Consider the following 25,755-nt stretch of genomic DNA (forward strand, 5'->3'; position numbering starts at 1 on the left):
ATCATCACAGCTCAGCAGCCAGTCCAATTTACACCCAAAATATGCTCGGGTCCAAGTAACTTTCTTCCACTGTGAATTATGCCTAATACCTTGACCACAGCAGGAAGGTCAAGTGTTGACTGTCCTCCAAGAAAGATAAAGTCTCTCCATGTCTGTGACATATAATATTAAATCGTAAAGTGTTAGTAAACCTGTATGATTCCTTTTCCTGCTGTTAATCTTATCTTCAATTCTTTTTAACCTCCTGGTCTGCATTGCTACAGGTAGTGGTGAGCTGTGGCTTGGTTTAATCTTCTCAGCAGAGGGGAATCTTTACACCAGCAGCATTTAACTAACCTTGAGCATATTCTGGAGTATAAAATGTCATCTCTAACTCCAGAACTACCACACTGCTTACCCCGCTCCTGATGCAGTTCTTACCTAGCTCAGTGGTTTCATCTAGGGCTGGGTGCTGCTTTTTTAAAAAGTAAGCCTTTGGCAAATTCAGGATTGTAGTAAAGCTACACAGCTTCTGTAATCTGCATTCAAACTCTCCACCAGTCTGCGGCTGTCTGGATCAGGGATGTTGGTTTGGAGGCAACTTTGGGTTGTGAGCACTGAGACCTATTTCCAGTATATGGAAGTGTGATTCAAAAGTAATTTTTAGGGCTTTCCGAACAAGCCAAACTCCTCCCCGATGTAACTCCATTGTGGCTTATGCAAAACCATAAGTATCTTGAAACCCACTGTCATTGCTGCTGGTGTTTTCTTTCTTTCTTCCTTCCTTTTTTTTTTTTTTTTAAAGATAAGCAAATCTGGTGCAATGGAAGTGAAACTCCACTGTCTCAGAGACGTGACGTAAAAAGGCCATTTGTGTGGCTGCTTTACAGAGCCAGCTTTCACTGGGGATTTTTCATTCATCATCTGCATACAGAACAGTATGTCACTTTCTCATAACTTTCTTGGCCATTGGAGGAATTCTTTTAACCAAAGTTACCTGCCTTCTGGCCTTTTGGCTAAATTCCAATATAACATCATTTTGGACATGTCCTTGATTAGCAGGCAGATAATGTGATCTAATAGGCCTCTTCTATGTGTTACCACTGGAGATGGGGCCATACCAAAATCCCAGGTCTGAATAAACCCATTCTTTTAGGAAGTTCAGATCTGAATTTGGAGACCAACTATGATCCACATCAGCTCAGTTTTGTTGTATGGAAAAACCCTTTGTGAGAATGTGTTTACATTAAAACAAATGACAACTAAATCTTGCAAATTCAGCTTCACTTTTAAGAACTTTTAAAAATATGTATAGGGGAAAAAACATGAAGAAGATGATGTCATAAGGAACTGCAGGAGGTCTATGGAGAACCCAGTATAGTAAATGTAGTGAAGTCCCAATCACTTCATTGGACAGGGCATGTTGTTAGGATGATGGAAGACACACCAAACAAGGCGTTTCTTGGAAGGACATCCTTGTGGTGTCCAACCTCATGGCTAGTAAGGAGAAGATGGAGGGATAACAGTGAGCAAAGTCTAAGAGCTTTTAATGTGAATTACCCTCAACTGGAAAAATATGCCCTTGAAAGAAAGAGATGGGGACAAATTGTGAGAGTGGCCAAGGTTCTCCATAGTCTACAGAGCCAGGAAGCAGTAGTAGAGAAAAAAACCACAGTTTCCCACTATATTACCTTCTATGCATAATGAGAAGTACTAGCCTGCCAGGAGGAGGAGAAGGAGTTGAAATGCTGAACTAGCAAAGGAAGAACAACAGTTCAGTTTTAACAGAGTCAAAGGAGAGAATTAGACAGGGAAGGGGAATCAAGGAAATGATCTTTTGAAAGCAAGTAGAACATCAGAGGGCAAAGGAAGAGCTATGCGTCTTTTCTTTTAATGTGTGTAAATGGCAGGAGAAATGAGAAATCTGCTTGACTACTTAGGTTCGGGTATGGTGCCAAGAATATGCGCACCTTATACGAATTAAAAGCAAAAGACAATATTGATCGTCCTCTCTCTTTCTTCCGAGTGGGTAGCACTAAGCTACTTGACTGGCTTGTGTTTGCGTGTCTGTATGCAAGAGGAACTTGTTCAAGGAAAGCCAACTTGAAGAGATGAGCTTTGCATTTAGTGCTGAATATAGGCAGGCTGGTGGTCATTCTTGCTGCACCTTTTTGGATAGTGAGTTCCATAGTCTCTAGGTCAAGACCCACTAAAAGTTCCATCTCCTGCATGCCACAGCTGTTCCCTACTGGATGGCAGTTTCATCATTCCAGTGAAGTGTAGTGTTGTGGGAGATCATGGTTCTAAAGGGACAGATGTTCTCCCAGGGAGCTAGTTCCAGAGACAGCTTTGACAACAGAGACCTTGAACTGGACTCTGTATTCAATGGGCTAGAGGACAGGAAGCCAATGCAATGGTTGTAAATACACTTCCAGTAGCATTGGGAAAGCAAGAGGAGGTGGGGGATACAATGGTCACTGAGAGACAGGTAGGGTCAAGGATGGTGAGTTTTTTAGGATGAAGGGAAATGGAGCATGTTTATAGGCAGAGGGAAAGGAGCCAAAAGTCATGGAGAGGCTTTCTCCTTCATGCCCTGGCCTGATGTATGACTGGGAGAGACCAATGACACCATGGACACGCTGGGGGAGTAGTTTGACTTAGAGAGCCATTACTTTACATTGATTTTCCACATATTTAACAGAGCCACCATATTTCCAGCCTGCCAGCCCGCAGTGAGAAAAGCCTACTTGCTATATTAATAAAATTGAAATGCTGCTCAGTTGCAAATCTTTAGCTCCTGGAGCCACAAAATAAACCTGGATGAGCTAACTCTCTAACGTACCTTTCCCAAACTGGTCACCAACAATGACAAAGGCTTGGAGTTGGGTGTTAACAGTGAGCAGCTGGAAGTTGTCTGCCAGGTTCACCATCTGTTTGCTGAGACACTTAAACGAATTCCCCATCGTAGCTGTAAACAGCTGCTTGCTTGTAGCATTGTGCCACGAACCTGGAGGCCACAAAGAGAGAGAGACACAACTAGGAATAGACAATAACTCTATGGAAACATTTCTGAGGTTGAGTGGTGGCTGATTCTGAAGAGCCTTTGTTCCCCTACAGTAACCTATCAGCAAAATCACTGTTTTTACGCTAAGGCAGCCTAAGTCCACCCTCAGATATGTAGACCCCAGATATGTAGAAAACTGAAAATAACTGATAAGAAGAAAATCACAACAAAATTAAATCAAGAATGGCTTGGAAATGAAATTAACACCGTGAATATAAAATACACAAACACTTACCCACAGAGGGTATCTTTAAGCTGGCCTCAACTGTACTGATGTAATAGACTCTATCTTTCTGCAAAATAACAAATTAATATCATTAGCTGCCATTGCGCCTTAACGTTTGTGAAATATAATACACAGTATACTGTGGGGCAGGGAAGACAAACCCAGCAAAATGGACTCGTGGAGGATATGAGACGAAATAGTTATTGTCTCGCTAAACAAAGCAGGTGTTTTGTGGAAGAAACTTAAATTCCATTGCCCTGTGGAGCTTCAAGATTATTATTAATTTTCCAGATGCAAAAAGTCACAAGGCCAAGTTATCATCTGGTGTAATTTCAGTTCTATTGATTTCAATGGAGCTGTGCTGATTTATAGTGATTGAGAGTCTGGCTAACAGTCCCGGCCCTGAAGAGTTTATGATTCATATTTGACATGACCCATGAGGGTCATTAAAAATAAACCAAGGGTGAATGAGGAAAAATGGGCAAAGGTAGCAGTGACGAGATCACACAGTTATTCAAGATTGGAACATATCAAAAAAAAAATCCTGCCATCAGATCCTGAGAATCAACTCCCTCAACCAGCCCATAGGGACTTTATTTTAACATTCTGGTGCCAGAATCTGGCGCACGCACCCTGCCATATACACTGCAGCTAATGCTCAGTTCAGTTTAAGTGGATCATGTGGGTGTGATTTGCAGGTGTTGTATGTGAGTATAAGCCATATATATGCAGTGGTGTTGTAACCGTGTTGGATATTAGAGACACAAGATAGACGAGGTAATATATTTTATTGGACCAACTGGTAAGAAAGACAAGCTTTAGAGCTTACACAGGCCTGAAGAAGACCTGTGTAAGCACCAGAGCTTGTCTCTCTCACCAACAGAAGTTGGTCCAGTAAAAGATCTTACCTAACTCACCTTGTGTCTGTACATTTCTATGTCATTTGTGGTAACCACATGTAGGGGAGGGTTCCACAAGTTTTTGTATTACACAAGTTAATAATCACAAGATGAGACCTTTTATTCTTCTACCCTGTGTTCTGCTTTTATACTTGGAGGGAGACTCTCCACACTGCTCTCTTTAGTTGAATTTATGTAGGACTTGCACAAAGCTGAATGGTGGCTTTAAATCAGTCTCACAGCACTGAGATTCAAGGTGCTTGGGACAGGAAGATGTCTGCAACAATTTGTGCATTTCCACTGTGAGTTTCCAGTTTGGGTTTTGCTTACCTTCCATTCGGTGTAACAACAATTTGAGGTGAAAGCACATCGCAAAACAAGAGAGGAAACTGTAACAGGAATGGTCCTTTCTGTAACTTCTGTAATTGCACACACCTCCCACAAGGCCAGCTTGATTTCACAGGCTTGCAGCTTTGTGGAGTGGAAAATACCTGAGATCGTGCCAGCTGACTGCGGTATTTTCAGCTGGCCATCCTGCGTGGGTATTTCACTAAAGCCTGGTGGAGTGCGACTGTCTGATTGCTCTGCCCTGGGACCCTCACGGAAATGAGAGCTGTAGCTTATGAGGCTATTCCCAAGGAGCAATATTTTAAATGAAAGAAACGCAAGTTTCAGATTTAGAATTTGGCCCTCCTCTTGCAGCCCTGCTGCGAGGCTGAATTACCAGTGGCTTCAGCCATAGGCACCAACTCCATGGGTGCTTCAGCCCTGGAGCACCCACAGGGAAAAATTAGTGGGTGCTCTGCACCCACTGGCAGCCAAGCTCCCCTCACCCTCCACCCCACTTCCTTCCCTGTCCCCTGAGTGGGCCACATCCCCGCTCCTCCGCCTACCTCCCAGCATTTCCCACCCGGATGCCACCAAACAGCAGTTTGGCAGCATTAGCACACTCTGGGATTGGGGGAAGGAGTGGGAACGTGGCACACTCAGGGGAAGAGGCAGGGCTGGGGTGGAGATTTGGGGAAGGAGTTGGAATTGGGGCAGGGCAGGGAGCTGAGGGGGGGTTGAGCACCCACAGGAAAGAGGGGAAGTCGGCGCCTATGGCTTCAGCTACAGTTCTGTGTATGGAAGGACTGGAGGGTTAGACTGTGGGATAATTGCCAGCTGGCAACTATTCTCCTCTTGTACTTCTCCTTCTTGAAGTAAGGAGAGTTTTAAGGCTCACAAGTTTCAACAACAATAATAGAAAATGTGTGAAACTCCATAGTCAGAAAAAGAGGAAAGAAGTTCTAATAATTATACCTTGCACTTTCTATAGCACTGAAGATTTCAAGCTCTTTACAAATGTCATTTACACCTCATCACACCTTTGTGGGGGAAATATTAGAATGCCTATTTTACAGATGGTTAAACCAAGAGGGCTAATGATTTGCACAAGATCACACAGCGATCCTAGGAATGTTGACTCCTAGTATCCCACTCTAACCACTATACTCCAGTGAGAAGCAGTTGTCAGTGAAGTTCCTGACAGACAAGAGTCCATATCACAAAACAGTTGCCATCTCCATTAGCAACCTTGCATTCTGTCCAGCCACGGGACCAATTCTACTCTGAGGAATAAAACATCTGTTCTTACTGAGCATATGGTGGGTACATTACAGGCCTTCCTGTTTTCAAACCCTGTGCAAGGACACCTGCCTGTGGGTTCATAAAAGCAGCTACTCATTTATCTGTCATCACATTTCAGCACTGCAGACATGTGACTTGAGGGTCTGATTCTGCCCTCCGCTACACTGATGCAAATCAGGAGTGACTGGAGCTATACAAGTGTAAAACCAGTTTGCCTGTGACCAGAATCAGTCCTTGAGAGTCTGAAGGTTGACCATACCAGACTGAAACTGTAACAAACGGAGTTCTGAACAGCTCATATTTCAAAGCCCTGACACTCTTGTGAGAGCTTATCTTTAAGTGAAGGATAGATTGTGCAATGCTGTGCCATTAAGCTCATTGTTCTGGGGGTGAGAGCAAGCACAGCTCCCAAGTTTCATATCAGTATCCTTAGTGCTGCTGCTCCAGCTGATGCTTATAGGTACTTGAATCACAGGACTTGGTCTAAGGATCCTTGCAGGGTAGGAATGCAGCTCTCTGAGTGCAAGGAGAACACATCCAAAACAAACACTTACAATATTAACTGATCCTTTGTTTTCAAACATTTCCTCTGTATATTTTCCTTCGCCTCACATTTATTCCTCTTTCCTCTGCAGTTTTAGAAATCTGTCTCCAGTCAACCAAGGGAGATGGGTTTCAGCCATGTTATTCACCAGAATCTAATATTGTCACATTGCCCAAATATTAACAACTTTGGGCAGTATAAACTGGCATTGCTTGCTCCACTGTCTCCAATGGACCTATGCCAATTTACACCAGTTGAGGATCTGGCCCGTTGTCCAAAGGTGAATTGTGAATGTTGGATGATTAACCACTTGCATGTTCCCTAACACAGTTGTTAACAGGGGTCTAGGATGATTTCCCTGACCAGTGTGGAGGACAGAAGTATTCTGTCCTGGAAGACTGATGGAACCAAAATCAAGGTTTTGGTTTGACCCATTAAAAAGATACGGTTCAGCTATGAAGCTCAGACCCAAACCCAAATGTTTCCAAAGTTCAGGTGTGTTCAGATTTGGGCCCCTCTTCATGTAACAATCTTGTGGCTTTGTGAGATTAAATCACAATCTCACAATGATGATGTTACAGTTTTATTACAGTCTTTTTTCCATTTTAAAGTCCTTTTGTCGACTGCCTTGTCCATTGCATTCATAGTACAAACGTCTCTTTATAGCACTGCTGGTGTCACGGTTCAATCCCTGTTAGCCATCATCGAATCTCTTCCCTCTGCACACCAAAAACCTAGGCACGGGTGCCCCATATAAACCAGAGTCCCTTGTCTCTTTAATTTAGGGTCCAGTGCCAGCTTCCTGACATGCACAGAGACGTATTTATTCAGAATAACATGGTCACTGACATGCCATGCTGTATTCTACGTAGATGTTTGGAATAGAGATGGCCCCAAACTAAACCCTGGACCCAAACACCTCTGAAGTTTGGTGGCGGAGGAAATCTGAATTTGCAAATGTCTCCTCTCTTTATAATGGGCCAAACCAAAAATTCAGGTATAAACAGCCCCATATTTTGAGCTGTGTGCAATCCACATCCAGGTTTTGTGTGATATCCTGTTGTAATATCAATATTTTGCCCTTCTCTAGTGTCTTCAACCAGAGAATCTCAGAGCACTTTACTGACATTAATTTACTGAGCATCAGAACACCCTGTGAAGTCTTTGCAGATGGAGAAAATGAGGAATAGGGAGATGAAATGACTTGCCCATGATCATGCAACGAGTTATTGAGCGAGCTGGGAATAGAACCTAGAAACTGAATCCCAATTCCCCAGCTCTGACCTCTGCGTTGCGGTAAAAAATAAGTGTGCAACAATTACCTTTACAAAGGTAAAGCTTATAAAGCCGCCGTTAAAAGTTAAGTTCAGATTTGATTGCAGATTTCCACAGCTTCCAGACGTTTGTGTGATACTGGGATCAATATTGAAGTATCCCTTCTTCTGCTGTGGAGACAAAAAAAAACAACTTCCAGCGTAGCTCAGTTAGAGACAAAACAAAAAAAGAAACCCACAGACACTTAAGAGCTTTCTGAAATTGAATTGATGGGTCTGGATCAATAGCTTTGTGGCTGACTACCATGCAAGAGACCGTAGGCTGCATGAGCCAGTCTGATCTCATGTTTCCAGGGGCTTAGCACTGCAGATTGCATTATTTGTCTCGAACATCATTTCTGCAGACCTGGACTTTAGTTTGACTTGGGCCCTTCGAGGCTGAGAACACTTCAATCTAACCCTCTGTGGCCTTTCTCACATAATAAAACAATGCATCACAATCTGGTGAGGAGAAACCCCGGAGCAGACCAGGTCTGCAGGTTAGAAACAATTTAGTGGTGTGAGGCGCTATGCTTAGCTCTGGACCGTAGTGAGTATCAGATACTTTCATCTGCACTTAGCAGTCATCACATTTATACAACATTTAGAATCAAAATGAAAACATCCAGATTTACTATAGTAAGGATTAAAAACACAAAAGAAACCATTTGCTTTCAAAAGGATATAAATTCCAATACTTCATGGTATAATCCTAACCTCTAAGTAATGGAAGTTAGGACAACCTTTTCCCTATGGCAGGTTATTCTGTAACCAACTAGTATGGGGTTTCTTGCATGTTCTTTTGAGGCATACGACTTCTGCCTGGACCATTGGTCTGATCCTCCTGGCAGTTCCTATGATTCTAAAATATCAAAGAACCCAAATCAAAGACTTCCATCTTTGAAAAACTGATTGATAAATTTCCCATCCCTCTTATGACTCTCCAGTTTAAGCATCTTTTTAAAACAACTCAGATTGTAACTCACTTACAGTTCTGGGAAACAGGTACACTTCTTACACTGATGTCTAATTTTGCAGCATATGGTAATTGATGGGAATTGCTTTGAAGGAGGCAGGATAAACTCAAACTAATGAAGAAAGATTGGTACAAGCATCAGATCATGTATCTCTTTAATGCTAATGAATATTGCATCTCACCGTCTTAAAGTTTTGAACAATCAGCTCCAATCCCATTGATGCTTTAATGCAGTTCACACTTCCATTGGAAACATTGTAGGCTCCAGTAGTGGGTGAGGATGGATCAGGTGCGAGAGTGGGCCCCACGGTGGCTGTCGTAGCAGGTCTGGTTGTTTGATTCCTTGGAGGAATGGTTGTCATGTTGGTTCTGGCTGTAGTTTTTGCTGCTGTATGCGTTGTTTGTTTAGTTGTCTGTGCGGTGGTCTTTACAGCTGTCTTGTTCGTTGTTGCTTTAGTTGTTACTGCAAGGGTTGTAGTTTGATTGGTTGGTGATGTAGGCTTTGCAGTTGTCTTCTTAGCTGCAGCTGTAGTTGCTACCCTTGAATGGGTTGTTTGGTTGGTTGGCATTGTGGTTTTCTCGGTTCTCTGGATGGTTGTCTTGTTAGATGTTTGTGCTGTAGTTGTTACTCTTACATGGGTTGTAGTTTCATTGGTCGGCAGTGGGGGCTTTGCAGTTGTTTTTTTACCTGCTACTGTAGTTGTTAATATTAGATGGGTCGTCTTGCTGGTCAGCTGGGTGCTGTTTTCTCTTGCTTGCGTTGTCATGTTAGGGGCCAATGCTGTTGTTACCGGATGATGGTTTGTTGTTTGGGTGGCAGGGAGCACAGATGTTCTTTGGCTTAATGAGGTGGTTATAATATTACTTGTCCTGCTGGAGAAAAACGTGGTGACTGCATGGCCGGAAGAAGTTCTCTGATATGGGGGAACTGATTGAGCAGAAGTAGTTCTCTGTAGGAACAAAGTAGATTGTGGGGTTGATTTGAGCTCCATCTCATAATTCCCTACATCGGCATGGCAGGATAAAAATGCTGCAAAGGAGTAAACAGGTCATTAGACTAGTAACCTTCATTGCTCATAACCTGTTGATATCTACAGTATCCCTCTGGTTTTGTAATAAAGAGTCTGGTATATTTTGATTCCTCCTGTCACTCCATTTATAATGCAAGAAACACAGCTGACATTCTGTAGAACAACTCCTGTTAAAGAATCTTTTTATAACAATACCTGAGTCTGTTATATTGTTGCTAACTGGAGAGTTATGCAGCTTGGCACATTGGGACGTTTCATTTGAAGCGTGGCGCAATGGGGAGCAAAGAAACACCATTAAAATAGTCACAGGACAAACTCTCAGCACCATGGGTCTGCTGGGTGCTGAAGATCTGGGATTTTGATCCTCATTGGAGCCTTTTTCTATTAGGGAGGCGATGGGTTTAGCTGAATCAGGAACACAAGGGGGAAAAAGAAAAGAATAAAGGTATTTTTCAGGTAGGTCAAGTCTTTTTATCAAGGAAGAAGGAAGGAATCTGTAGAAGGTACTGGAGTAGCCAGTATTAATTTTTAAAATCCTTGCGAGTTCCCAGGTCCTGCACTCATGGTGCCAGCTCCCTTTGATGGACAACCAGCCAGCCAGTTAACAGTATAATCCCACCATATCAAGGCTGAATCCCCACTCTGGCACATCGAGTGCAGGAAGTGGGGACTCGCAAGGATTTTAAAAATTAATACTGGCCATTCTGGGCTTGTATTAAACTCCCAAGGTTACAGCTTCTCTCTGACCTTGGCTTGGTAAATGCTGCCACCACCCAAATGCAACAAAACCCCTTTGAACCCAGGAAGGAGCACTTGGGAATTCCTCCTTGTGGGGTACCCTCAAGCCTTTTCACCCCCCTCGGGGGAAGAGCTGAGAAAGAAAACAAAGGGAGCTACCCCACCACTTTATTTATCGCAGGTGCGCTTGGTTGTTGCTGATGCTGCCTGCTCTGGGGGAAGGAGCCCGAGGGTGCAGGACTTCCATGGTCCTCCCTCTGCAAGCTGCCTCTGTCTGGAAGGTGAATGGGGAGGCCACTGAGGCTAGTGCCCCAGGCAGCTACCTCTTGTCCAGCTTCAACACAGAAATAACCTTCCCTCTGACTGCACAGCCCCCTAGTTGTCACCTACCACCCCACATTAGGATCCATATGGGGTATCATCAAACAACTACAACCCATAGTCGATGGGGACCCATCCTGAAAAAAATCTTTCCTGAACCTCATTTTCTGGCCTTCAAACAACCCCCCCAACCTTTCCACGCTCATCCTCAGAAGTAAGCTCCCCACAGACAAGGACCCATCAACTCAAAGCAGCACCAGACCCTGCCAGAACACCAAGTGCAAAACCTGCAGATATATCTCCACTGCTACAGTGATCGACACCCTCCCACAGCACACCTGTCAAGATCCATGGATCTTATACATGCCTAGCACAACATGCAGTGTACCTCATCCAGTGCACTCCATGTCCCAATAACAACTTTGTGGGTGAAACCAGACAATCACTACATGCTCAAATGAACTCACGCAGGAAAATGAGACAAGACAAAAACACCATCTCCCCTGTGGGTGAACACTTTTCACAAAGTGATTACTCTATAGCTGACCTATCAGTCCTCTTCCTCAAAGGAAACCTGCACGACACTTTCAAATGACCAGCCTGGGAGCATAAATTCATCACTCTGCTAGACACTAAAAATCATGGACTGAATAGAGACACTGGATTTATGGCTTAGTACAACAATCTGTAACCCACTAACAGCCCCCCACCCAGCTGATTTCTCCAGCCCCATCCTTATTTTCCTCCCCATGACTGGAGGGGTGTTAATGGGCCACCTTGAATGGTCCCTTGACATGTGTGTTACCTCCTTATGCTAACCAATCTATAGTTAGCAGTACTGTAAGTAGCATAACTCCTTATGCTAAACCTTGTATTTAGCAGTGACACTGAGTTAGACCATGTATACACTAGAGAGCATACAGCAGCTCAGCTGTACCGATGCAGCTGCGCCGCTGTAAGATCACTCGTGTAGCCGCTCTGTGCTGACAGGAGAGAGCTCTCCTGTTGACATAATAAAGCCACCTCCACGAGCGGCAGTAGCTCTGTCAGTGGGAGCTCCTGCCGACATAGTTTGTGCATTCTACCACTTATACTAGCATAATTTATGTCACTCGGGGGTGGAATAGTCACCCCCTGGAGAGACATACATTTTGCCGACATAAGTGGTAGCATAGGCGCCAACTCCATGGGTGCTCCAGGGCTGGAGCACCCACGGGGAAAATTTAGTGGGTGCTTTGCACCCACTGGCAGCCAAGCTCCCCGCTCCCCCCACCTCCTCCACCCCGAGTGTTCCACACCCCCCCTCCTCCGCTTACCTCCCAGAGCTTCCCGCCCAGCCGCCGCCCAACAGCTGTTTGGCCAGTCCGGGAGGCAGGGGAGGTGCGGGAACGTGGTGTGCTCAGGGGAGGAGGCGGGGCCGGGATTTGGGGAAGGAGTCAGAATAGGGTCAGGGAGGGGGCAGAGCTGGAGCGGGGACTTTGGGGAAGGGGTTGGAATGGGGGCGGGGCAGGGATGGGAGGGGTGGAGTCGGGGTGGGGCTGGGGGCAGAGGCGGGTAGAGCGCCCACCGGCGGGAGCAGAAATTGGTGCCTATGAGTGGTAGTGTAGACATGGCTTTAGTTTCCCAGACCTGAAGAAGAGCTCTCTGTAGCTCGAAAGCTTGTCTCTCTTACCACCAGAAGTTGGTGCAATAAAAGCTATTACCTCACGCTCACCATTGTCTCACCAGTACCATAGGCAGCCTACAGTGTACACTGGGAAGAAGGATTTTATTATCCCTAGATGGGGCAGGATGTGGTGGTAAGTATCCTTTTTATTAAGCTGGCCAAGGACCACAGAAAAGGTTAATTTCATCAACGTAGCACTCCACCTCTGATCAGGGCTCACTTTAGGAGGAATGTGGCAGGATCAGACGGGACATTTTAATGGTCAGCCATGTAGCAGCCAGTGTTGGGGTCCAGCAGACAGACTATAGAAGCTTTCCCTGGCAGACTGCCTCTCTATTCCCAACCTCCTGCCATCCTCCTCTTCCCCCCTTTATTTTAAACTGCTTAACCGACTCAGGCTGGGCAGCGTCAGCACAACGCCAGTGCGTGAAATGTCTGTGAGCGACAAAGTCCCAAGGAATGAGTGCAAACCATGTGTCTACACTGGGCAGCCTACGCTCACAAAGGGAAGTGGTGCACTGGGAGTTCCCAAAGGGATAGTCCCAAGGAAGGATCAGGCCTCTAAAGTAGCTCTCCTTAAAGAGAAACAAGGTTCAAAGTCTCATGTTATGTTGCTTTTTAGTAAATATCTAAAAAGATTCAAAGGGATGAGATTTCAGACTTTGCGACATTTACAGAAAGTTTATATTGTGCCTCTTGCAGAACCTATGAGTTGGCTACAATCTCACCACTTGCGCACCCACTCCAGGCACACACAAAAAAACCTCTTCAGCTCCTAAATCTACACAAGCAATTTAAAAAAGAACATTCTGAAGTATAAAAGGGTTGTGAGTATAACTCTGTGTGAGTGTAGGGGTGGGGGAAGGGGACAGGCACTGTGAAAACAAAGCCAAGTTAAGAGAAGTCATAAGTGTCCGACCCAATTATATATTCTTTGAAGTGCAACAAATCCAGGAAGTAGGTAAAGTGTTTTCCCTTCTTGTTTAGCTGAAATAGCAGAACAGAAATCGCTTCCCCATTACTGGGTGAGCAGGTACCCTTAGATCCAAAATGATTCATGTTCCAGGCAAAGCATGTGGTCTATGAGTGAAGATCTTCACGAAGTTAGCTGAGAAGTTTATTTTAACTTAGTCCATCTGGAGAGGGGCTATATAAGAATCTGCACCCAAAGTATACAGAGGCTGGGATTTGAGATTCAGATTCTAGGTTAAATCAGGCCTAGAGGAAGGTTCAGATTAATTGGTGCTGGAATCTCAAAAACTGTTCTTATGTTTGTCTGTTTGTTTGTTTGTCCAAAATGGCAGAACATCTGCTCTTGCAAAATGTCCACCATCATAGGACATATCCAAACTGGATCCAGAAAATAAGACCTTTTTGATTTTGGATCCAGTCTTGAACCAAAACCATTGGAGTGGATCCAGATATATGGGTCTGATTCTGACCCCACCGCTACCCCTCAAAAAAATAGTTCACAGAACCGAGGGTTGTGAATTACATGCCCCAGATCAGCCTTGCCTCTAATCTTGACCTGTTTTCATTTCAGTGTTGAAAGGACTATATTTCACTTTAGTTCTAGCTATTACTATAACCTGAAAATACAATTCAACGCAATAGAAAGGTCACATCTCGTTAGCATGACTGACATCTCAGAAAATAAATATTTGTTATCAGTAGAGATCTAATTATGCCAACATGCTTTTATAGTCATATTTGAACTTACCTTCCCAGTTCAGACTCTCCTGGACTTTAATTTAGTTGCTCTGGCAGCAGTTGTATTATTCCCTTGCTTATGGTCATATTCACCATGGCCCATAGAGAGCAGATGCAGTTGCTTTGTTCTATCTACTGTGAGGGGGAAAGGCCAGATGACTAAACAAAAGTAGTGAGAAACAGGTATGTTAGCCCCAGGCTAAACAAATCCCTGTTACCATGGTAACCAAATGGCAGTTGCTCCAGGTTAATCAAGACACCTGGGGCCAATTAAGATCCTTCTAGAAAGCAGTGGAGACAACTAGGTTGATTGGGACACCTGAAGCCAATCAAGGGCTGGCTGGAACTAGTTAAAAGCCTCCCAGTTAGTCAGTTAGAGGTGCATGGCAGAAGCTATAGGAGGAAGCTGTGCTGCTGGAGAAACTGGGCAGGACAAACCCCATCAGGAACAAGGAAGGAGGCCCTGAGGTAAGGGTGAAGTAGATGTTGAAGAAGTGGGAGCTGCTGTGGGGAAGTGGCCCAGGGAATTGTCCTTGTCCTGTTTCAAAAAGTCAGCCACCAATAGCTGCTACTATTAGGTCCTTGGGCTGCAGCCTGGAATAGAGGGTGGGCCTGGACTCCCCCCATCTACCCAATGAATCACAGAAATGGTGAGACACCTGACACTGTGTGAGGGAGGGTTGCTTCTTTCCACCGCCCTTGCTGGTTTATGATGAAAATGGGTCAGTAGGCTGTGACCCTTGCCTCCAGAGCAGGGGTCTCAACACGCGGAGTTATTTGCGGTGGCCTGCCAAGCTCTCTGTCCCCCCCCCCGAGCTACTTCTTGTGGCTGCCAAGCTCCCTTCCCCTGCCATCTCCCCTCCCCCCACAGAACGCTGTGTCCGTGCTCCTCTGCCTACCTCCAGGTGCTTCCCGCCGCCAAACAGCTGTTTTGCTGCACTTAGCACGTTCCAGGAGGGAAGAGGGAGCAGCGGGGAGCTGCGTGCTCAGGGGAGGAGGCGGAGAAGAGGTGGAGTAGGGGCGGGGATGTGAGGAAGGGGTTGGAATAGGGGCAGGGAAGGAGCAGGGGTGGGGCCTCATGGAAGAGATGGAGTTGGGATGGAGGCAGAGCAGGGGGCTTTTGTATCTTTATATGACAAGGTGGTCAGTGATGCGGCCCTCGGGCCAATGTACTAGTCCTCATGTGGCCCGCGTGGTGATTTGAGTTTGAGATTCCTGCCCTAGAGAGAGAAGGGCTACGTGGAGGGTCACAGTGAGCCTCTAAGGCTAGCATAATCTGCCTGGAAGCGTGGGACCCACTGAGACAAGGTCGGAGCTCTGCCACACTGCCCAGAGTTGCGGTTTGGTGCATTAGCCCAACAAAAATAGAAAAGAGGAAGCTGTAAGTTAACCCGTTTTCTTGAAGGTTGTGAAACAGCCTTAAAATTTAAATTAATTTAGCTAGAGAAGACACGACAAGAGTTCAGTACTGCTCAGATTTTGGTACACAAAACAATTTCAATATCCATTTTGATAACGTTTTCAATTTAAAATTCAGAGGAAAAAATTAAGAGGCAGGAAATTTTTCACCAAAAAGGAAACCTTTTAAAAATATATTTTTTCATTAAAATGTCATTTTGGATGGAAAAATGTTTCCTTTGAAAAATTTCAACCAGCTCCTCTAGTTAGGCTAGAAAAGCAAAAACGAAGCCATCACTTGATGAGTCTCCACATGGCCTGTCCTGGTCACTAGCAAACCCCCAGATCTCTCCACCAGACTAACGTCCATAGCCAGTCCACAGTGAGGTGGTGGGGGGGTTGTGCCTCTGAGTCAGTGTTGCCACTCTTACACCATTCAGGTGGCTTGCGCCATCTTCTGAAAAGACTTGGACGAGCGAGCTTCGTCCCAGAGAACATGTCCCATTGCTTGCTGAGGGAGCTTGGCTCCCCAGTGGGTGCCCCGTGGGTGCTCCAGCCCCGGAGCACCCATGGAGTCAGCACCTATGCACAGCTCCAGCTCAGAACAAGCACCCAGTCTTATGGGCCTCGGTAGCCCCAATCCTTCCAACCCTTCTGTAAGGATTGGGGCTTCCATGAACCAGGGGTCCTGTGTGTTGGCTGGATCAGGAAGAAGGCCCTGATCCTGAATAAAATCAGCCTGTTTACATCTAAAACTCCTTGTCTGTTGGTCCCTGAAGAATCCAGTTGAAACTACCCTTTCTTCAGGGGGCGGAGGGGCAGGGTTGTGGCTTCAATGGGCTGATAATGGAGGAAATACCTTACCATCCCCCTTCCACTAGTGGAGTTGCATATAATGACACAGACACAGCTGCATTTTTAATACAATGTACCCCAAAGGTAATAACCCTAATTCAATCAGGTGTAACTTAAACCACTGCATATTGAATTATCTTATTTCTATAAGACTTATTCAGGATATTGTCAGTCTGTCACAGCCCCCATCTCATTTTTGTGTCCGAATGACTCAAAGCTGTAAAGGAGCAGCAGGGAGTTTATATAGACTCTCAGCACCCCAGCAGTTCATTTTTTGAGAACTTTTAACTTTTTTAAAGCCTCTTTCCACCTTGGCTGATGTAGGATTCAGTTCGTGAATGTTGCAGACCCTGAACTGCATATTCCACCCCCCCTGCAGCTCTTTCAGCTTTAATAGAGCTCAAGAGTTCTGAAATCGAAGGAACGGGGCAGTTTTCAAAGTTCCCTTTTACTAATCCGGGTTTGAAATCTCCATTTTCACGCATCGATGGCAGAGAAGATGGCCACTGATTCAGGCTGCGATTGTCACTGCCACCAAAGGAATTTAGACAACACCCAATTTTCATGAATGTCAATGGAGATTGTGCATCTGAAGCCCTTAAGTGGCTCTGAAAATCTCAACCTTTGTTTCTTTAAGTAAGACAATACCCCATGGTTTTTAGAGCGATCTGAGCCCCTTCTACTCTCTTCTCCCCTACCTGTTTCCCCTCATCCCCCTTCCTTTCCCTTACTTTGCTTAAGATATCTCCTCCTAAGTAAACTCCCCCCACCCTCATCCCCATCCCACCCCCCCAAAAAAGTGTGGAACTAACATGATGTTTGCTGCCATCGCATTCTTCTCTCGGCTTGTGTGTTCTACCCCTTCCCCCACCCTGTGTCTGGCTGGTCTATTTCGATTGTAAGATCTTTGGAGCAGGGACTGTTTGCTACTCTGTTTATACAGTGCCTAGCATGATGAGGCCCTGATCTTACTTGACCCTTAGGCACTACCATAGCAAACCGGATTAATAAAAGCTATAGGGTGAGGCAATAAAGAAATCGGCCAATATATTTTTCTCTCATCCAAATCCCTTTGCCCAGCTTTACGCTCAGAGACACTAACTGCTCAGGGGCCACTCAGGGTTTTCCCTTTTGATGCTGAACCCAATACATGGCTGCTTTTAATTGATGGACTTGGTAATAGGGACAAACAGACGGCCTGATCCAGCATTGATTGCAGCCAATGGAACTATTCCCATTGGTTCCAGCTGGCTTTGGATCAAGGCCTTCAGGAAGTGGGCAGGGCCGGCTCCAGGCGCCAGCCCAGCAAGCAGGTGCTTGCGGCGGCCAATGGAGAGAGGCGGCAAGTCCCTCTCTCCCTCTCGGAGCGAAGGACCAGCCGCTGAATTGCCGCCGAAGACTGAAGCGGCGGTGATAGAGCTGATTGCAATGGCGGCATTTTTTTATTTTTATTTTTTTATTTTATTTTTTGCTGCTTGGGGCGGCAAAAACCCTGGAGCCGGCCCTGGAAGTGGGAATTTAGTAGTTGTATAAAGGGCCAGATCCCATGGGAGCTTTTCAGGCCCCCAAACACTGGATCAGGCCCCCAGCCTTTGACTCCAGGCTTCCCTTCCCCCAACCACACACACACGTTTTACTCTGCAGACTTTTCAAAAACTCATACAGAATTTCTAAAAGGGAAACGCTGAACTAGGAAAAGATCCTAGGGAGCAGCTTCCCTCTGATTAAAGGGAGCACAACACTATCGGTTTCAGTCTCATTCCACTCTCCTTTACAACGACGTACATTCAGAGCAACTCCTGTGGGCTCCAGCGGAGCTACTCCCGATATACCCCAGGGGACCAGAAAGCAGAATTTGCCCAGGTTTATCACTGACGTTGCTGTTCGTACAATCGAGCTGCCGTTTCTCCCGCTCAGCATATTGCTGTGGTTAATGCTGCACAGGGAAAGATTTTTGACACTATTCTTATAAGCTTCCTGCACACTAAGTGCTAATAATCAATGCAGAACGACAGGGCAGAGCCACCCAGCCGTTATTCAAAGGCTAGATAGTTTCATCTCTTTCCTCAACTGATATTTCGTAGTTAATGCGGGTATTCAGAGATGTCTTAATACTTTGGGCAGATCCTCAACTGGTGTAAATCAATGTAGCTCCACGGACTTCAGTGGAGTGATGCTGATTTACACTCACTCAGGATCTAGCCCTTTGACTTTTTTGTTTAGATTAATCCCTTGTAACTGGTTTTCCCCTCGCTCCTGTCCTGGTACCATATAGACGAACGTCTCTCCATTAACTGTGCATTAGCCAATTTAGGTGCCCAGCATGGTCTTTGTCTAACTCTTAATATTTTCTGTGAGCTCTGTAGATCTGTTTGGGGATCTCTTGAACTCAAATCGCCTGCTTCTTATTCATGCATTTACCTTACCTACCATAAGCTCAGGGTTACTTTCAACACAGACTGCAAGGAAAAATATCTAAAGCAAAAACTCAGAACAGTGCTTAAGGTATAATCATATTTACTAGCACATTTCTGAGCAATGGAAACATATTAATTGCATCATTATTTATAGGAGCAAATTTGTTCTCCAGGTGCTAATCTGTTATTAAAAGTAATTTTTTTTTTAATGCAAAGAAACACAACTTGCAATGACCAGAGGTCGCATTTGATGCGATAAAGCACTAGGAAGGCTATAACTCACCACAGGCGACGTTTAGCAGTACCACCTCCAGAGCACGCCTGCCCATGGTGGAGGCAGGATCGAGACTAGCTGCAGTTGTGGGGTAAGGTGCTGCTCTTCCTCTTTGCAGAGCTGAAAGGTAAGGAACGAATGCCTGCCCAAAGGCAGATACAGTTCAAACTGTGCAGATACCACCAAGTCACATGAACAGAGAGGTGGGGGTGGAGCAGGGGGGAGTCAGTGTCTTCTCAGTGTTAAGCCACCACAGAGGAAAAGGGTGATGATGGCTGGAAAGTGAAAACAGGAATAAGGACTGGTGTTCTAAGCAAGGTGTCTCATTCCCTCCCGGCAGCCCATCAAGTGGGTAGCAAGAGTTTATACAGAGTGGCTTAATGTTGTCCCTGGGTTTTTAGCTTCTAGCTATGGCTGTCTGATGCCTGTCTTGGAAGGCTGCAGTTTTAATGATTGAAAATACTGAGCATTAAATGGGGGAACCAGCGAGAGAAAGTTACTTTGCCCGAGTGTGTTTAAAAAAAATTGGGGGTGTAAATTATTTAAATTTAGGGCTGGGAGAGGTAGAGGTTTGTACACTTACAGTGCACTGAGTGGGGCAGGTGCAAGAAGCCAGGTCCATCCACCTCCACCCAGACAGAGCCCAGCGAGAATGAGCGGGGGGGGGGCAGCAAAGCCTAAGGGCTGGCTAGCAGTTCTTGAGCACTAGGGCAATGCTAACTAGCTGGGAAGCCAGAAGGAAGGGAATGGCCTGAGTGGGGGGAACAATGCTAACAGTCCCAGTTAATCAATGGCTTAGATGGGGCTAGAACCCAGGCATCTTTGGCTTCTTCTAGTCCTTTGCTCTAAGCAGTTGACAACGCAACCTCATTCATGGCACACATTTTAATGAAGTGCTCATTATAAATTACATTGCACTAAGAAATGTTTCTGCCAAATTAGTAGCTGCAGGATTCAGGGCCTGGTTCGCCTCTGAGTTACGCTGGTGTAACTCCATGGTGTAACTCCATGGTTACTTCTGATGATAGGATACCAGGCTTACTCAATAGGTTAATTAAGTGCCACACTGGTAAATAGTACAATGGGTCAATGATATGATATTCTTAACCTTTTTCCAGAGGGTATGGCTGGAGAGTCTTGCCCGCATGCTCGGGGTTCAGCTGACCGCCATATTTGGGGTCGGGAAGGAATTTTCCTCCAGGGTAGATTGGCTGTGGCCCTGGAGGTTTTTCGCCTTCCTCCGAAGCATGGGGCAGGGGTCGCTTGCTAAAGGAGTGGGGGGATCGGCTAATGTGGCCTGCATCTTGCAGGAGGTCAGAGTAGATGATCATATTGGTCCCTTCTGATCTTGGATTCTATGATTCTATTTACACCAGCATAACTCCGATTCTCATACGGAGAATCAGGTCCTTCCTAGACAATAGAATTTAACCATCCACATTTGCATAAGATGATATGATAATTTCACCCTCGATGTACTTATAAACTGCTACTGCACTCTAGCAGCATGAACCCCACCCTCAGTTCTGTTCAGGGCCTCTGGAATAATATCTGGGCTGTGCCTTCCATATCCATCTTTGCCATGAAGGGCTTTAAAACTAAGCTAGCGTATTTCCAACTCCTACTGTATGGTTAACAAGAGAGCTGCTACCCTCTAGTGGACAATGGGCTGTATTACAGAGAGCACAGTCACTGGAGGAGGTTAGCATTTCTTGGTTGGTTTGGTTTTTATACAGGCTGCTTTTGCGCTCTCTGTCTCTCTCTCTCTCATGCACCTTATTTTTACTTATTTGCATTCAGATTTATAAAAACAACCCACCATGTAGTCTCTGGGCACATGATCAAAAGTTTCAAACAACGTAGCGTCGCATCACTTGCTGGCAAATACCAACCCAGGAAAACTCACCACAAAACAAAGCTCAGTTTGTTCTTTACAACTGGCTCCCTCACCCCACCTGCACCTCAGATAATCCTCTGAGGAGAGAGATGAGCGCTACCTCGACTCTGAGGCTCTGTGGGACCAAAATGGAGACAAGTGCTAGACCGGAGGGACCTTCACTGGGAAGTCTGTCTCCACACCTGCAACGTCCATGTGTAGGGTCTGATGGCAGAGGCTCCTCAGCTGAGCTCACCTCTCAGGTTGGAGCACAGGGTGAAAGAGTCTCAGAGGTAGACAGGGCCCCAAAGTGTACAGGTTTTATCACTCTATTAACACTGTGAATCACACCCATGTGTAGATATGGAGCCAGGGCCGTTTTTGGAGAACAAGGGTAAAAGTGCTCCATACCCGGCTATCACTGAACTCGTCCTTCTTACCCAGAGCAGTGCAAAGCCTTCTGGGAAGTGGGAAATAGGGAGGGGAAGCCACAAAACAGCCCCCTAAACCTCACACCTGCAAGGAAAAGGACAAGGAGGAAAATGGCAGAACAGAGGGAGAAATAGAAGAGAAAAATAGAGAGTGTGAGGGATATGGTGTTGCCTGTGATAATTTATGACTCTCATATGTTGGTCTGGGTTTTGCTGTATGTATATTTTGAGTGAATTCAATAGTAGGATTGCCAAGGAGTGCACCAGGAAGGGGAAGGGAATCCAGATATATGCTGCACAGCAAACACTTGAGGGAGGATGCCAGAGCCGGTTGTTTTGCTGCTCTCGTGCAAGCCCCTGCTGGGATTGCCAGACAGGCTTCCTCAGGAAAGAGTCAGTATCTCTGAAGGGTGGAAATCAAAAGATTCAGGAAGGTGTAAAAGACACAAACTCCCTTAAGGCCAGAGACATGGGTTTTTGAGACTAAGAACCCTCAGCCTGTTGTGTGGGTTCTGGGGGAAGTTAGACCTACTGGGGTCCCCATCAGGAGGGGAGTTAGACTCTTGGTAAGACAGACATGTGTTGTGTTAAAATCCTTTTGCTCTTATGTTTTACTTTGTTCCTACTGTTAAGATTAAACAATACCTTGGTCTTGGTCTGAGACGGCCGTCTGATCACTTTATGCTCCACTGGCCAGCAACTCCCAAAGGGAAGAACCGCGGGTACCTAACCCAATCAGACTGGCTGGGTAAGCAAGGAAGATAAACACGATATGGCAATCCGTGAGAGAATTGCTTGATTCTACCACAGGAGAGCAAAGCTCTGAGGCCTGAGAAAGTGCACTCAGACAGCCCAGAGGGGTTGCCATCTCTCAGCTGGGACAGATAGTGACAGCTCTGCTTAGGGCACCTAGAAAGGGGGGACCCATCCAGCCCAAGGCGGGCTGCAGTAGAAAGGTGAGTGCAGCGGTTCCCTCCACACCGCTCGATCCTATGGCTGGACCCCTTTAACTTCTAAGTTCTTTTCTGCCCTGAGAATCCCTTGTTTTGTGATGGGGGTGTGAGTGAGTGGGAGATGGCTGACAAGGGAATCTCTTGGGTAATCAGTGTCTTCTTTTCTTTCAGTCACTGCAGCCTTCAGTCTTTTCAACCTTCTCCAGAGCAGAAGAGACATTCTCTAATTAAAAGGGTTAATTGAGCAAGGTGGCCGGGGGCAATTCAGACACAGCTGGGGAGAGAGGCTAGCATCTCTCGGTAAAGGCAGATTGCTCACCCGATGGACGTTCCTTGTAATCAAGGGAGGGACCGAATCTTTCAACGACTCCAAGATCATTTCTTGCCATACGCCCATAAGTAGTTCAGCGATAGCTACTGTAATGACTCACAAGCACAACAATAGGGGGTCAGTCAAGCTGACTCCTTTACTGGCCTGGGTAAGCCCCAAAATGTCACATAATGGAGTTATACTAGCGTAAAACCGGTGTGAGATGAGAAATTTTTGGCTCATATGATCTTGGGAAAACATATTCCATGTTTTGTTGGCTTAATAAAGTCTGACAGTTCATGCATTTTACCTCCCTGTCCTTTTGCAGCGTTCCCCCATGCAGTTGGCTCAGGCTGTGCAGATAGCTTGCAAACACACAATTAAAGTCCAAATGACACACACGGCCCGTTTTATAAATGGGTTGGGGAACCCAGCTACAAATTGGGTTTGTTCCATGATCTGGTTACAGTCTTAGCTTACAGGAGTCTGAACCATGCTGTTGAACTCTAAGTAAAGCCTTTGACTTCTCTAAGGGTTTAACATGATTCAGGGCACAATTAAGGGAGATCTGCAAAGGAAAAATGGTTTCATATGTGATGGCCATAACTCAGGCTAAACTCAACATAAGCATGAATTTTTCAGCTGTGTAGATGGGACCTTACTAAGCCCCTCATTTAAAATGAATGGCAAGCTCATTTTTCTCCTTACATTACACAGAAATATCAACTACACAGTGTTTTGTACTTCAGTATTTATACTTTTTATAAAGACCAAAGTGTGGTTTTACACAGTTCAGAATGACCTATTTACAGAAATTCCAGATTCACACACTTGGTGGTTGTTATAAATTCATACATTCTGTCCTGACCAGGGTGCAGCAGGAAGGGGAGACAGGCAATTTATCAAGAGAGTTCTGTGCTTTTTCCCTGTCTGATTATCTCTCATCAATCACAATATACAAATACATCATCATCAACATGGAAAATATGTAAGAATTACAAACCATACCAATTCTCAGCTGGGCAGAAGAAATCTTAGTAGCAACTTTCGACTCCAGCTGCTGGTGGAAATACACAATTTGGCTGCTTTAAATACTTCCGATCATCTAACAGCAAATCAGACCTGAAGCACTTTTTTTCTTTTTTAAAGGAAGCTCCTGACCTTTCTGCCACCCAAGCCTGGTTGAAATCTCAAAGGCTGGCTATTAAAATGGCTAAGCAAGCGGAACACCAACCACACAAATCTCGATTCACACTGGCAATGAAAGCCACCGTTAGAACATGGTTGGGCAACAAGCATTTACTATTGTGTGTCAAGAGTGTGGGCCCACGTATCTGCTCCATAAAACTAGTGGAGGCTGAGGCCTGATTCTTTTTATAGCATAGACTGGGCCTGAGACCTTGAGAGGTGAAGCCAGTGCTTAATTTGTGCTAGGGCTTGCCAGGCTGAGCCCCGGTACCTCTGGGCTTGCTGCGTCAGTTATGAATATAAAAAAAATTGCTTGAGCCCCGGCACCTAATTGCTTGAGCCCCGGCACCTCTTGCATTACAAATTAAGCACTGGTTGAAGCCTGTTAGCAACCACCATTTTTAAACATCCTGGCAGCTACCCCACCTTCTCCAAACAGTGTAAACGTGTCATGAGACTGTGATTTAGGGCTCATCTAGTCAACAAATTGTCATCAGCTTAAACTTTGACTCCTCATAAAGTAAAAGCATTTGAACTTTAGCATAAACCCCTAACAATACAGAACTCAGTCTGAGGTAAAAACCAGCCCTCTCAAGGTACCCAGCTACAACACGGTGATGGCCAAAATGGATAAAATATGGTCTGAGCTTGTAAAGTGGATGGGAGGGGACCATACAACTGCCTTGGGCTCTCCCATGTGGTAGCAAGGTTCACAGCCACGGCTAAAACACTGCTCAAAGCTTGCTAGGCAGCAAGAGCCTCAAGCATCTAAGCTGTAGCTGTGACCAGCTGTGTTATAACCAGCCCCCAAACATGACTGAAAGCTGAGTGCTGTATCCAATTCACACAGCCAGATGGTAGCGAATGATTAGTCCATTCTTTCCCTCTTCGGTACATTCATGGTATCAGCGTGACCTACAGACCTCGGTCAAACCAGGACAAACTTTGTTGAAACAGAAAAAAGTGTCAGAAATGTGCAGAAACTGTTATTAAAAAAAGAGTGGGGGAAGGGGAGGGAACTATTTCTTGTCTTGGTGCACTGAAAGAAAAGAACAGATAGTGCAGGAACCTGTTCCCCCACTAGCCCCAGGGCGCCCAAGTAGGACCCAGGCAGGATGTTATGCTAGTGCTCCTTGAACGTAAAGGGGTATGCGTGGGGGCGGGAGACACCTATCAAATCTGGTGATGCTTCACTGCCCAAGAGGGCACAGACTGGGTGCAGGACCGGGGATCTCCCACCTTAGGTGCACCTGCTGACACCCAGTTGCAGGTCTGAGTGAGGAAAGTGTGTAAGCTGACATCTTCTGCACATGACAAAATATCATCACCCCATTTTACAGATGGGGAAACAGAGGCACTGAGGGGGTAAATGACTTGGCCCAAGTTAACACTGCAAGAGGCAGAGGCAGGAACAGAACCCAAAGGATTCCTGATTTCCTGTCCTCTAAAAGATAGACCCCGCTGCCTCCCACTCCTGGGAGTCGGATATTTTATCAACAACAATAACAACATTGATTCCTACCCTTTCATCTAGAGAGATTCCAAAGTGCAATTTTTGGCCTTTCCACAAGTCAACAATAACAGTACAAATAAATCTTAGGTTTGGCAATTTCATATAAGCCCCCTCCGCATGAACGTGCAATAAAAACTCTCTCACCCTACTGTTTGGGGAAAGGTGGGGGTAGGAGAGAAGCACTGTTACCAGACAGTGCATTCACTACTGACAATAACAGGACGTCACAGTAAAGTTATTCTGTGGGGAAGAAAATGACTTCACTCAAAGAAGATTTCATTGCCTTGGGGACTGGAGGAGGGACTCAGCTTTGCCCTCGAGTCGCTCATATGACTTCAGCGACATCAGCAGGAGGGGGGTGTGTGTGTGTGTGTGTGTGTGTGTGTGTGTGTGTGTGTGTGTGTGTGTGTGTGTGTGTGTGTGTGTGTGTGTGTGTGTGTGTGT

At 45.6% G+C, this 25,755-nt stretch overlaps 1 protein-coding gene and 1 long non-coding RNA gene across 5 annotated transcripts in view; one reads left to right on the forward strand and one right to left on the reverse strand.

The window, feature by feature from the left end:
• LAMP3 (lysosomal associated membrane protein 3) overlaps positions 1–19,201 on the reverse strand; it is a 28,748-nt gene extending 9,547 nt beyond the window's left edge. The window contains exons 1-5 of one of the 3 annotated variants that reach the window (XM_045031261.1): positions 19,050–19,201; positions 8,813–9,660; positions 7,664–7,783; positions 3,279–3,336; positions 2,822–2,986 (exon numbers count right to left, since the gene is read on the reverse strand). In XM_045031261.1, the coding sequence (XP_044887196.1) occupies positions 2,822–2,986; positions 3,279–3,336; positions 7,664–7,783; positions 8,813–9,660; positions 19,050–19,095 (1,237 nt within the window). In that variant the 5' untranslated portion in view covers positions 19,096–19,201. Of the gene's footprint in view, positions 1–2,821; positions 2,987–3,278; positions 3,337–7,663; positions 7,787–8,812; positions 9,661–14,106; positions 14,296–19,049 lie in introns of those variants that run through there. The other 2 variants (XM_045031260.1, XM_045031262.1) reach the window with 2 other exon arrangements.
• On the forward strand, positions 14,348–22,940 carry LOC123377914. 2 transcript variants are annotated; one of them, XR_006582384.1, is made up of 3 exons: positions 14,348–14,564; positions 18,983–19,167; positions 22,472–22,940. It is a non-coding gene; the product is annotated as an uncharacterized LOC123377914 (long non-coding RNA). The 2 variants fall into 2 exon arrangements; XR_006582385.1 differs by lacking the exon at positions 22,472–22,940 and adding an exon at positions 20,841–21,969.
• The last annotated feature ends 2,815 nt before the right edge of the window (positions 22,941–25,755 follow it).

The sequence above is a fragment of the Mauremys mutica genome, chromosome 9 (genome assembly GCF_020497125.1).
Source record: "Mauremys mutica isolate MM-2020 ecotype Southern chromosome 9, ASM2049712v1, whole genome shotgun sequence".
Taxonomy (NCBI): Eukaryota; Metazoa; Chordata; order Testudines; family Geoemydidae; genus Mauremys; species Mauremys mutica.